The 14,810-nt window shown below is 37.5% G+C and overlaps 1 protein-coding gene across 1 annotated transcript in view; it reads left to right on the top strand.

The window, feature by feature from the left end:
- Positions 1–14,810, top strand: part of LOC108672210 (E3 ubiquitin-protein ligase SMURF2) — a 45,442-nt gene that overhangs the window by 538 nt on the left and 30,094 nt on the right. Inside the window, exons 2-3 of the mRNA XM_018159844.2 lie at positions 5,617–5,655; positions 7,133–7,241. Coding sequence (XP_018015333.1) covers positions 5,617–5,655; positions 7,133–7,241 — 148 coding nt within the window. The remainder of the gene's footprint in view (positions 1–5,616; positions 5,656–7,132; positions 7,242–14,810) is intronic.

The raw sequence follows: 14,810 nt of genomic DNA on the forward strand, positions 1-14,810 counted from the left end.
AAATCAACCCTACCACCGCGTTACACCACCTCACCTTCCACTGCAGTGAAATCATATAAACTGAGCTCATTGGAAACTGCCTTCCGCTCTTCCGAAATCGCGCGTGGTTTGAAATCCAATCCCGTGTTGCCAACGCCGAATCAAGTTAACTAGTCGTTTATCTGTAGGCTAGCGGACACATTTTTGCAATGAATACATTCTAAAATAAAAATAAAACACATCCAGAATCTTAAAAATCTCACGATTGGACAATACCAACAAACTTTTCGATATCACACCAAAGTATGAGATAAACGTCCACTTTTCCAAGGCGTACATTCACATGGTGTTTCCACGATCATAACTGACATGGCGGCGTCACAGGCATAGCTTTTGGTCATGTCAAGTTCGATTTCACAATAATTAGACTTGATCCACATTCCATACTGACATTTAAATGATGGAAATTTGGTTTAAATTATAAATACCAATTGATACGCGTCCAAACATACATTTCTTCAGGTTTCCTGCCTATTTTGTCGATATTGTCTATATAATTAACTTCACCTCAGATTCTAAAATTTTTTGCCTCAAATAACAATGTTGGATAGAAAAAGTGGTCTTGGTGGATCGAAATAATATATGAACCTTCAAAATTAGAATTCCATCCTGCTAACAGGTGTATTGACTGTATTCATGTTTAGCTACATATGCATAATAAATATATCAAATTGGATCTGAAGTCCTGAAACTCTAACTTTTTTGACAATTTTGGCTTCAGATTCACTTCTCTAGATTGATATTAAAAATGTAAACATTTTCAGAAATCAGAATTCCAACCTTGTCTCAACCTGCTTGAAGTTTAATGTAGGGTAAATGAGGTATATTCCAACACATTAAGGACGCATCGAGAAATGAAAAACTAGGTATAAAAAAATAACTGTATGCGTTACTTGAGTTCTGTTTGCTTTATGTGACTCGCAAAACACCGCACTAGGGTAAACGCGGTATATTCCGACACATTAAGGACGCATCGAGAAATGAAAAACTATAAAAAAAAACGTATGCGTTACGCAAGTTCTGTTGCCTTCACATGACTCTCAAAACACTTTACTACGCATCAGCAACGATGAAACGTCACAAAATGTTGCCATATTTATTAAAAAGCCTTTAGAATGGAAACCTACCAAATCCCTATATTCCATCACTTTGTGTGGCAATATTCGACACGTGGTGAGTCGTATTTCGTCAGCGCTTCAAATTTAACTGATATGTATTGCCAACATCCATGTGTTCAAATTCCGTTTGCTGTGTGAGCTGTATTGGGATACAACACGGCTTTGAATTAGAACACTAACGAATATTGAACACTACTTAATTACGTTTTAATTAACAGCTATTAGGCTTTTAATTAAGCAAATTTCAATTTTTGTACAAAGCTTTGCACGATCTGTGTGTGTCCAATTCAAGTTGTGTCGGAATTAGTTTTCATGTGTCTAAAAACAACATCTCAACTTAATCATCTATTAATTTATTTATGACTTGAAATCAGCGAATATAAGTATACTTAAAGGATTCCTAATATATTCACAGACGTATTTAAAAGTCTCAAACCATAATATTCTTCCTATAAAAACAGTTATTCACTATTTGGTAGAGCCATGTCAACTGTCAAATTTGACACATTTTTCAATGATCTCACCAGGTGGCATGCATTGTCTCTCTTTGGATCTCAATATTTTCCCACTAGATGGCAGAGACCTAGTGTTTTGGCAGTATTTTGACTTGCAAATGCATGACGTCGCCATTTCAACCATCAACAAACGCATGGAACTAAAACTAAGCTTAATATAAAGGAAAAGCTGGAGAGGTGACGGAATTACCTACGATGTCTGAATATACCGCGTTTACCCTACGTGCCAGCAACAATGAAACGTCACAAAATGTTGCCATATTTATATAAAAGCCTTTAGAATGCAAACCTTCCAAATCCCTATATTCCGAGACTGTGTGTGGCAATATTCGGCACGTGGTGAAGTGTATTCCGTCCACGCTTCAAAAGTTCAAATTCTACTGATAAGTAATGCCGTCATCCATGTGTTCGAATTCCGTTTGCTGTGTGAGCTGTATTGGAATACAACACGGCTTTGAATTAGAACACTAATGAATATTGAACACTAGGTACTTAATTATGCTTTTAATTAACAACTATTAAGCTTTTAATTAAGCAAATTTTAATTTTTGTACATAGCTAGGAACGATCTGTGTGTGTCCAATTCAAGTTGTGACGGAATTAGTTTTCATGTGTCTAAATCCATTTCTCAACTTGATCATCTATTAATTTATTTACCACTTGAAATCAGTGAATACAAGTATACTTAAAGGATTCCTAATATATTCACAGACGTATTTAAAAGTCTCAAACCATAATATTCTTCCTATACAAACAGTTATTCACTATTTGGCAGAGCAAGGTCAACTGTCAAATTTGACACAATTTTCGATGATCTCACCACGTGGCATGCATTGTCTCTCTTTGGATCTCAATATTTTCCTGCTAGATGGCCAAGACCTAGTGTTTTGGCAGTAGTTCAACGCGCAAATGTATGACGTCACCATTTCAACCATCAACGTATGCATGGAACTAAAACAAATCTTAATATAAAGGAAAAACTAGAGACGTGACGAAATTACCCACGATGTCGGAATATACCGCATTTGCCTTATACTGTATAGCGTATAGGGTAAACGCGGTATATTCCAACACATTAAGGACGTAGCAAGAAATGAACGGCTATTAAAATATCACCGTATGTGCCTAATGTCTTAGGCCACTAAGGCCATTTTGTGTGCTGATCCTTATTGTGATACAAAAATTTACATAGTAAATATACATAATACATTTTTATTGCATTTGTAGGTTATCTCAAGGTACTTCAATAGCCATTAACACATTTTTTCTAAGGCAAGAACTTTTTGAATTTGGATTATCTTCTATTTAAGTCAAAATGGTCCAAGTTAGCTACCCCATTTCACAGTACTGGAACTTGGAAGCTTCCTCTTTTACGAGCACTTCATGCTAGTAGAAGAGGAATTTATTTTTGTGTTGTTTGCTCTATATTTTTATTGATTATTAATTGGGTTACTGTATGAATAAACTTTAATATAGGCCCTCTTAGCTTTATGCCATGACAAGGTATTTTTTGGGGGAGGGGGAGGGGCTTTCCATCAAGCCCATTGCCATCTTGACTTCATATTGGCATTCATGTTTATTTGCTCGTCTGATTAGTGATTACAAACAGTTTTAACATATTTATAATGCACACTAGCTTGCCATGTCTATATTGATCATTTGTATAGGATATTTGCTAATTGTTTGTAAATTGCTATCTTTAGAAAAGCTTTATGGCAAGCACCAGTTGCCACTTCCACAATCCTATCTTGGTTTGATGTCTTTGGAGCAACAAATTTGTTTGTATTTGTAAAATATTAACCTGAAAGATCTTTGATTATATGTTCAATTCTGAAAATTCTTTGATATATTATGAAAATTTTACCAAAAAATATCAGGATGTCAGGATGACAGTTTCATGGGTGGTTTTAAAAATCTTTGATAAAATTAAGCTATTTTTAATAATTTTTGGGCAAGCATCATAGGCTTTTAATTTTGAACATAATTTATTGATAATTCCTTTGCCAGACAAATCCTTCATCTAACAAAATTTGGGGTATGCTTTAGCCTCCGCCCCCAAGTTGCTATGTTTGTATAAGAGTTATTCTGGGTCAGTTGGCCAACTGATCGCAATCAGCGACTAGTCAGAACCTCCTTGCCAACTTTATAGTCTCCTGAGAGTAGGGGCAAGAGTTGGCAGAATAAGTACAAGGCGCTTGTAGCTGTCTGATTCGGGGACTGGAATGCAGACCAAAAAGCAGACATAAGGAAGCTGGTGGACTATGCTCCCCTAGTCCTAGGCGTTCCTTAATGAAGAGCCGACCGGCTCTAAATTTTGTTAGGGTAGGTTGTGAGTTTATTCTCTCCTAAACCTCCTATTGACAAGAAGCAAAAACTTGTGTAATACCGTAAAATGGGGTTACTTTGGCCGGCGGGGTAACTTTGACCACTTTTCGTTTTTTTAACAAAAACCCCCAAAACTCAAACACGATTTGACTTAGAAAAATTTTATTAGTGGCCATCAAAGGCCTAATACTGAGGCTACGTAACACAATAGAAAGATTTAAAAAGTTTGCATATCTAATAGGTTAAAAAATAAAAAATGTGACCCACAAAAAAGAGCTCTTATTCAAAGCCTGTCGGAGTACCCCCTCCAATTTTTTTATTTTTTGGTAAACTAACTCCAGGTTTTGATGCATTGTAGTAGAACTCTTCTAGTTACATATGCAAAAGACAAATTTTAGAAAAGTGTCATAGTTTGCAAATGGGGGGCGCCATCCCCCAATGGGGTAACTTTGACCACCTAATGGCAGCCGTGACGGGGTAACATTGACTGGCTTGGAAATTAAGTTAAAATTGCCATAGGTACCTATATAACATATTTTTTGTTTGATATACCTATTAATGTTTTTTTCTTTATGTTTGACTCTACAGAGTCTTATATATGGTAATTTTAACTTAATTTCCAAACCGGTCTATGTTACCCCATCACGGCTGCCATTAGGTGGTCACATTTTGCTCATTTGGGGGCGGTGCCCCCATTTGCAAACTATGACACTTTCCTAAAATCTGTCTTTTGTATATGTAACTAGAAGAGTTCTACTACAATGCACCACAACCTGGAGTTATTTGGAGTTATTTTACTAAAAATAAAATTGATTTTACCACCCGGTCAAAGAAACCCCAAGAGCTGGGGTAACAAAGACCATCACTTTTTTTTAAATTACATCAAAACTATGAGAGGCAGGAGCCAGCAATTTATGGTGAGTAAAGCTAGAGTATAGACCTGTATTTTTCATGTTTCAATTTAAGTTTAACTTATCTAGTAAAAAAATGGCATCATTTTGAAAAAAAAAAAAAGTGGTCAAAGTTACCCCATTTTACGGTATGTATGCACAAATGAAGTGTTTTTAGTACCATCATGACTAGTACACTGGTAAACATATTTTGCTCCAATATTGAACCATGTGATTGCAGGGCATTGTACAGGGATGTGTATGCAGTTGCACTGTGAATTATTGTACACTGGAGGATTCCACCAGAATTTTAAGAAGCAACTCACTCCCAGCAATGCCAGGCATCAAAGAAATATATTTTTAACGGATATATATTGTTCTTCTCTAATAATAAAGATCTTTGTTTTATTCTATTATGTTAAAATATTTTTGACTAACAAAACATTCTCAATGAATGTATTGTATTTCTTGTATGAAACACATTTCTGAATATCTCTCATTGCAATACCAAGGTAAATTCTTTGGTCAAATTTCATGAAAATTAATACTCTTTAGATGATCTGACTTCAAGGTCCATTCATAAGAGTTAAGAAACATTGAAGAATAAATATTTTTCAAAAATTTGCAGAATGTTTCTTAATACCTTGCTTTTATGCATATATTTCTTGTATTGATTTAAGGATGCATTTGAACTTTAGTGTTACCAAGTGCTTTTGTTTTGCTTTTCAGTGATCTGTGGCAAAAACCTCAGCAAGAAAGACTTCTTCCGTAAGTACTACTTTTTTAACACGTTTTTCTTTACTCAGCTTTGCATTTGTTTGTTTGTTGTTAACATTGACAACAAAAATTAGCCCACTTCTGATTGCGCTAGAGTTCTGAAATTCAGCATGCAGGCTATTTTTGTCTAACAATTTCAGATACAATCATAAAAACTAGCAATTAGAGACCTAAATTAGCTTAATTGATTAAAGTATAGTATATATAGTATGACGTGCGGGCGCTGACGTTATAGACAAGCAGGCGCTGACGCTGTGTATCATCGATATGTATGTCAAGTTAAGTAAATTGGCTCGCAACAACATTCTTCTTGTGGACTAAAAAGTAGAAAATAAATTATGGCTCGCCCCAAAAAACGTGGGTCAGGCTGTACGTTCACCATCAAATTTCTAAAATTCGTGTGTTGTGTGCTTTTCGCTTTAATCATAAATCTGCCCAACACACGTTTTTTGGGGCGAGCCATAATTTATTTTCTACTTTTTAGTCCACAAGAAAAACGTGTTTTTTTAAAAAGTTTTTTTTTTAAGTATTTTATTTTCTACTTTTTAGTCCACAAGAAAAACGTGTTTTTTTAAAGTTTTTTTAAAGTATTTTATTTGGTATAACATTGTGGCAATTTTTGAGAAGCCATTTTCATTGTGCTCTATGCATTTGGCTCTATCTAAAAATATTATCCTCTGAGCTTAATTCAGTTCATTTATAAATATTTACAGTTCATGTTCATAGTTCATAATTCATTTTTATTCCCTGACATGTTTTAAGTAATGCTGCTGTATAAAGGTATCATCCATTCATCATACCTTCAATTTACTACCTTTGAACATTGTTATTGGTTAATTATGACCACTTAGTTGACCACTATTTTTCATGGAAAACATAAATTCATATGGTTGCACATGATTGTAAGCACTTATTGTGTGTGTTAACTTTCTTGATATTACTGAAAAATGCTTCTTATGAACATCTGTTTTGGATTAGGTTGACTAAATTTCAGCTTGAGTTACATTATTTCATTTCATATTATTTAATTATTTACTCTAGTATCAATAAATTAATATTATAGTAAATAATCACAATGTTGCACTAAATGAGATGTTCCTCTTGCATGTATCATTGGCTACGCTGGCTGTGGGGATGACGACTCTCGGCTCTGCTGCTGCTGCTGCCATCACATCTCCATCCTCAACATTTGTTGTGTCTTGTGTTAATTACAACCAAACTGGAGACTTGAAACCTGTGAAAAATTGAGTGATTTTATTGTCTCCACCTTGGTCTTATATTTCTTAAAAGTGGCAAATATTACAAAAAAATGTTAATGGAAAATTATATATGTGGGCTGTTTTGTTTTGTGAAAGTTTATTTCTATGTGGTTAATTTGAAAAATGAGTTCTTTAAATTGGAGTATGTTGAAAAATGGCAACATTAATCCCAACATTGATGCCTGTACTGGACAATTGTGTGGCTGTAGGCTTACCAGACCCGTTTGCCAAAGTGAGTGTGAGTGGCACAGGAGCCTGCCATGTCACTGACACCTGCAAAGCCACACTCGACCCTGCCTGGAACCAGCACTTTGATCTGTGAGTACTCCACTCTTATCAATTAATCTATCATTAACACTTTGATAATTAATTTATTCTTAGCGCCATTATATTAAGGACTAATACTGAGTACTAAGTTCAGGTTAAAGGTATGCTTTATGTTTGAGTCACTCAGATATTTCAGGTTTGACTGCCTGTGTCATGCCAAACGTTTCATCTTATTATGATCCATGCCAAAGCTTCCCAATACTTTCTTGTATTTTCAACATTACCCAACTCACCAGAAGACCCTTCTATGGTGAATGTCTACTGATGGTGAAGAGATACTTTTTTGGCCAAAAGATTTTAGTGAGTAAAAATTTGACTTAGTAGTGAATCAAAATGAATAAAGACCAATGTTGTACATTGTGAAAAATGTTTGCTTCTACATTGTGACATTCAAGGATGACCGCCAAGGTGCCAACTCAGTGATCCCAGAATTATTAGATAAGCCAATTAAAATGAAGAAAGATTCAATTTTTATCATGATGGCTGAGTCAACTTGAAAGGCTGGTAGTAATCAATTAATTTTTAAAAATTACACACAAGTTTATAGCTGTGAATTGGTATAATTGAATGTGAATACCGTGTATTGGTAAAAATGCTGCCACTAGGGCTAATATAAAAGTGATAAGACTGAAGCCTTCCTGATAACCTGCTCTAGTTTAGGGCAGAAGTCAAATAAGTGTATATATCATGACATCAGCTGCATATGTGTAGCAATGCCTATTGCCTTATTACTTAGCAGTTTTGTTGCTAGAGTAAAATTCTCTTCAACTATCTTATATTTTTTGTGAGAACAAAGCTGATTCATTCATAATTGTTTTGAGATGATGTTTGAAAAAATTTGATGGCGCTGCTTGTAAACTCTTATGTTAATGAAAAAATTCAGGATTATGATGATCTTCGATCGGTCATAGTGAAGTATTGTCTACTGTATAGTATTGCTGATGAACTGTATAGTATTGCTGTATAGGATGATGATGAACATTGACTGTAAACTGTGAAGTATTGCTGTATAGGATGATGATGAACATTGACTGTAAACTGTGAAGTATTGCTGTATAGGATGATGATGAACATTGACTGTAAACTGTTGTTGCTTGGTCGCTTGTGATCCCTGCTCAATGCTGATGTTCAAAATTTTGCGAACGCTGCGTTCATCAGAAATGCCAGAAATGCTTTCGAGGCTGCGTTAGGGTAGTGTAGTTTTGCTGCTTGAAGATGGTTTCTTGTGCTGTGTACAGGCGGTGAATTGACCTGTGTATTACGAGACATATTCCGGAACACCGCCTTGATCTATTTACCAGCCCACGATTATGTTCCTCCTTGCAATCTTGAAATGTCACAACCTCACAATCTCTTCAGCAGCATTTCTCCATGATCGTATACCCCATTCTTATCTGAAGTACGACTCTAATATCATTTTGGAGTTGAATTCGAAAGTGCGTGAAGCCTTTCTTCAGTGCGCTAGGAATAAGCCGTTTGCATTTTTATTATGAGCTGTGTTAATTGGGAGATAATTGTGCCGTGTTGGTGGTTTTGGTAATGCGCTATGTGTTGGGTGACAACTCTAAATGGATTATTTTCATGATCATTACATTATCATTATATTATAAGTGTCATCATATGGTCAATATATTACATGATTATATCATTGTTGTCATTTTATCATTATGTTTCATGATTATATTAGTCATTAAATTATCACTGCTTTTTCGTCACGACTTTTCATCCATTGACATCATCACGATCTCAGGTGTTGTACTGAGTTCTTGGTATTTTTATTCATGCATTATTGCCTGAATCTGTTGGCGTTCAATCGCTGATTGATGAGTTTACGCTCTCGTTTAATAATTTGCGAAACAAGCTGATCAGAATTGATACTCGTCTGATGAAGAAAGCGCAAATAAATACAATACGCTTTGACTCGTGATACGAGTATTGGTATTGCATTTATTGGTACATGTTGTACAATACAAACACTTGTGGTACGAGTGTTTGTATTGCATTTATTGCTACGTGTTGTACAATACCAACACTTGTGCCAAAATGCCATGGTGTTTATATTGCATTTATCGGTACATGTTGTACAGTACCAACACTCGTGATACGAGTGTTGGTATTGCATTTAGTAACCACTAACACGGCGGTAGGTATGAATGTTAGTAGTTAGCATAGGTATCGTCGCGAGGTGCTAGTGTGTCTTGTCGCTTCCGGCGCCAGCAGCCTCGCCTGCAGCAGCGTTCCCGTCCCTTGCCTTCATGATTGCTTATCCTCTCTTGCCACCTCTTGCGCCGCGTGCTCTCCATTTCTTGCATTTACTCGTCTATCTTGAACTACATATAGTCGTGCATTCCTTCCTGTCCTAACACTCGTATCTGACGCGGTCAATATTTATTGAAATAATAGTATTTTGCTTAATTTATTGCTTTTTCAAGCATTGCGCACATTCGTGTGCCTCTTGGTCGCAAGTAGAGCGCGTAAATGACGTGGATATTCGATTGCGCGCTGAGCAAGCATCCTTGTACGCTTATGCTGCGTTTTGTGATACATTAGATTGGGTTGGATGGGCTGTGCTGCTTTGCTAGTGGAAAGCAGCACAGTGGATATACAAGTGTGTATCCACAAAGCAGTACAGTGGATAGATTAATGGCTCGGCTGTGCCTTGAAAAGTAGTGTAGTGGCTTTCAATCTGCTGTACTGTAAGGACTCCCATGTGCTATAACAAGAATTTTGGATGTTAGAGGATTTTTAGTTAGTTTATTTATTACTTCACAAGAATGCTCGTTGCCTAACACGAGATAATCTGTCACAAGGCACCCACCTGTTCCCTGCGGCCATCGCTACATTCGAACGGTAAACGTGCTCAATGCTTTAAATAGTAGTTCATTGAGTGACATTAAATTTTAACAACTCTAGAAATTAGCAGCTTGCCTGGTGATTTACGCAGACTTTACTGAAGCCACAGGTGGCACGCGTCTACGAAATGTTTGGGAAACATTGTCATGGATCTTGTGTCGTGTGGTGTAGGTTGTTTTTACAGCGCTACGAGCTGCATAATTAGGATTGCTGCGACTTGTCCTTGGTTGTAGTTGGCCACCATGTCGCTGTAGTGAACAGAAGGTCTTTCATAGAGCTCGCTTTAATATCAAGCTGGTGATATGCACGGCACGTCTTCTGTATACTTTTAATTAGAAGCTTAATATTATCACGGCTTCGCATTGTAAGCCATTCTTAAGTGAAAGTAAACCTCTAACGAGATTCACCATCCTTTTCAAAACAATATATTTGAAGACATTTTCCCAAGCTACTGTGTTGTGCGCTTGAAATGTTTAACCTTCTTCATGTGTTATTTTAATATTTGATTTTAAACTGAATTTTTACACTGTACTAGCTAAATAGCTGAAGCGCTAGTAAACATTTGGCCACTAAACTAACTAACTAACTTTACACTGTACTCCTTTACCTTCTTCATGGCCTGCTTTGATTAACAATTAAACGCATTTATACCGTGCATGTAAACGTCGAAAAAAAAGCTGTGCATATTTTTACGTATTTCTTGAAGTCTCACTGTACAGAATTGAACATTTTGCTGTTGTTCCTTCTGAGGGTTGCCGTCACACGCTTTTTTTCACTGACGCGCCCACCGGAAGAGTTCTAGGTCGCGACGATGTCCGAGAACCAATTATTTGTGAGGTGGTTTGTGGTAGTGGGGGTGGTGTTAGAGGTGGTTTGGGGTAGTGGGGGTGGTGCATGAGGTGGTTTGGGGTAGTGGGGGTGGTGCATGAGGTGGTTTGGGGTAGTGGGGGTGGTGTTTGAGATGGTTTGGGGTAGTCAAGGTGGTGCATGAGGTGGTTTGGGGTAGTCGGGGTGGTGTTTGAGATGGTTTGGGGTAGTCGGGGTGGTGCATGAGGTGGTTTGGGGTAGTCGGGGAGGGGGGGGGGGGAATGGTGTGAGGTGATTTATGGTGGTTGGGTGGATTAACATGCGAGGTTGTTTGGGGTAGTGGGGGATGAAGTAATTTGAGGTGCTTGGGTGGTTTAGGGACTAGGGTGGTGAAGAAATTTTGGGTGATGTGATGGTTTGGGCATATGAAGCCGTCTCCACATTCAAAATAATACTACAGACTTACAGTACAACTCAATATGATTCACAACTATGAATTTATAGTGCATTACATGTGCGTTGAAGTCATTCTTTCGGAGACTTACGCTGGTCTCAGATTTCTATGATTTAAAAGGTGATGATGATTAATTAGGTAATGATTAAAAGGTTATTAATTATGATTTTTCCACTTATCATTTAATGACGCCATCACCAGAGAGCGTTAATAAGCCAATTGCAAATGCGTTAGGATAGCATTCATTGGCCACTTAATAAGACCACTAGATAGCTTTTATAGTCCACCTGATAATGCCAAAATGCGTTGTGAGGCTCTGTAGTTTCACGTGTCTAAAGGACGAGGTGAAGCTGCACTGTGAAGCGATGAGCTGCATGCGGGTAGCCGCCCATAACATACCTATAAGTGTACGAGTGTTGACTGAGTTGACGGGAATATAACTGATGTTGACGCTCTTACTGGCGGAAATGAACTAATGATATCAAGTTTTTTGTATAAAGACCCCACGGTGTATTTGCTCGTTTTTTTACATTTCTCAGTGACATCCTGAACTTTCGTACTCTATGTTGATTTGATTAAAAAAAAATTTTGATAGACTCTCTAGAATTCCATTAAATGAAATGTACAACGTCCTGCTCTGCTTCAATTTACTTGCTATGTTGTTTGAGTAGCAGTCTTCTCAGTCGGTAAAGTTGTTCATGTGTTCAAAGTATTATTAATTTTAATAATACTTTGAAGATACTCGTATATTTTTAATACATGAATATTATTAATGCTCCTCCGTTATTCTTGTGACTGAAATGAGTAGGTACCTATTATTGTTTTTCTATTTATTCGCGATCATTATTCTTTGAATTCGTGTGTGCATGTATATTTGTAATTAGATATTATTATGCATCGCTATATTCGAATTAGTTTAACATTATTTTGAAGACTTTGCCATGTATTCATTTTATCTGAAGTTTTATTGTCTTCGGAATCGCCAACTTGTGGAAACTGTGTCCCTGGAAGCATGCCAGGCTGATTGGAAACAATTTTTACACAAAACTTCGCTTTACTTGGAATTTTTAATAGGTAGCAAGTCAAATTAGCGCATCACTTACCAGCATTGTATGCAAGGACTCTAAGCTTTTTGCATGTCTAAGCGATATACCGTATTCAGTGTGTTGAGAGGTGACAGTATAGTGTTGATCACTATAGGATGCAGTACTGTCATGCTCCCAACGTTTACTGCGATGGCATCACAATATATAATATGCATCAATAAGCGTGTTACCCCCTGCATTACCCAACATTTTTAATATCCTCCTCCGGTTTAGGACTAGTTACGCGTTTCCTTTGCCCCCTTTCTTTTGACTACAATTGTTTGGTAATTTTGGTACTGCTCATCGAGTCGCTATAAGGAGTCTGAAGTGGCAGGTGTAGGAGCTGGCCGTGCTCTGCAGGTGCAGGAGCTGGCCGTGCTCTGCAGGTGCAGGAGCTGGCCGTGCTCTGCAGGTGCAGGAGCTGGCCGTGCTCTGCAGGTGCAGGAGCTGGCCGTGCTCTGCAGGTGCAGGAGCTGGCCGTGCTCTGCAGGTGCAGGAGCTGGCCACGCTACGCTGTTCTTGGCTACCGCTATTGTGTCGGCAACAATATGAACTCCAACAACATATAGTCTGGCACTGATGCATCTGCCGGAGATGATTTATAGCAGTGGTTCCCAAAGTGGGCGATATCGCCCCCCTAGGGGCGATGGAAAGATTTTGGGGGGCGGTAAGGAAGAAGAGGGCGATTGGGGGGGCGATAGGAGGGCGACAATCCGAAGTCGAAGTCAGAAGTTCGAAAGTTTGTTTGACGATTTGTACACAACACGTGCAGCACATGACTCCCAGCTATGGTTTTTACCCAGATCTGTTTTTTAACCTCTCCTGGGTTTACGTATTGGACAAATTAACGGCCGGACTCGCGGCCGGTCTCACGGCCAATTTCCAAATTCAATGATCAAGGAATATCTCTCAAACTAATGAACTTAACTCGATGAAACTTAGTACACGTATTCATTAGGACCTAACAATTATGTTTAGCTCGTAAAAATTGCTTGAATTTTGCCATCGTTTGTTTTTGCCATAGTTATATGCCAATACGGGCCGAAATTCACAGTGATCAAGTAATTTCTTCCAAACTACGGAACAGATTCGAACGAAATTTTGAATTTACAGTCCTAACTACCGAACGGTAATGTTTAGCTCGTGAAATTTATTCGATTGCGCCTTTGCTCGCGAGTTTTTTTCTCATTTCACCTTCATTCGTGATTTAAACAGCAATACGTGTTTATTTAAATTCGCAATAATCAAGAAATTTTTCCCAAACTGCTGAACAGATTTGAACGAAACTTAGTATTTAAATACCTAACCTCAGCAACGGTGATGTTTAGCTCGTTACAATTTTTTCGTTTTGCCTTCGTTTGCCAGTTATACGGCTCTTTGTTAAACCGGCCTGTAGAAAAGCCGGTCGTTCCTCCAATATCTGTATAACTCGCGAACGAAAGCAAAATAAAAAATAAACATCTCCGCTAAACATCACCGTTGAGAGGTTACGTATTTATATACTAAGTTTCATTGAAATTTGTTCTGTAGTTTGGAAGAAATTGACCGCCTCGAATTTAAGTGACAAATTACCCGGATATACGGGCCGAATATAGGGAAGTGTGAAATCAAGAATGACGGTAAAAAAAAATTCGCAAACAAAAGTAAAATCTTAAAAAAATTATAAGCTTAAAAATCACCGTTTGGTATTTAGGAATGTATATTCAAAATTTAGTTCAATCTGTTCAATAGTTTGGAAGAAATTCTTTGATCACGGCGAATTTCGGCCTGCTTCGCAATATACGCGTAACTCACGAATGGAAGTGACATTTAAAAAAATTACAAACTAAATAACACCGTTAGGTTCTGATGAATGCATGTTCCAAGTTTCATAGAGCTACGTTCATTAGTTTTGGAGATACTACTTGATAATTGAATTTGGAGATTGGTCGAGAGACCAGCCACGAGTCCGGCCGTAAATTCGCCCGAGACGTCCTAGGTTTCTAGTGCTGAAACAGTTGAAACAGCTGAAAAACATATTGGTTCACTAAATGGGGTTCTATTTGTGAAATACACATTTGTGTTTAACCTTTCTCTTTTAAAATTGCAGCGTACTAAATTTCAAGAAAGAGGCGTATGTCTGTGGGGGCGCTAGTAATTCACTATAGGGTGCCAAAGGGGGCGCCAGCCTGAAAAAGTTTGGGAACCACTGATTTATAGTATGCGGTTGCGGTGTTGGGACGAAATGCCTTTTATCAGTACTGCCTCGATGTGGGATGGAATTATCACCAGGATTCTTGATGCGACTCAAAATCTTTATATTTTATCTTTACCTACACCTATACGTATTTATATTTTCTACTTCGAACGTTTTGCAGGTGT

This window comes from Hyalella azteca, unplaced genomic scaffold (genome assembly GCF_000764305.2).
Source record: "Hyalella azteca isolate HAZT.00-mixed unplaced genomic scaffold, Hazt_2.0.2 contig12211, whole genome shotgun sequence".
NCBI lineage: Eukaryota > Metazoa > Arthropoda > Malacostraca > Amphipoda > Hyalellidae > Hyalella > Hyalella azteca.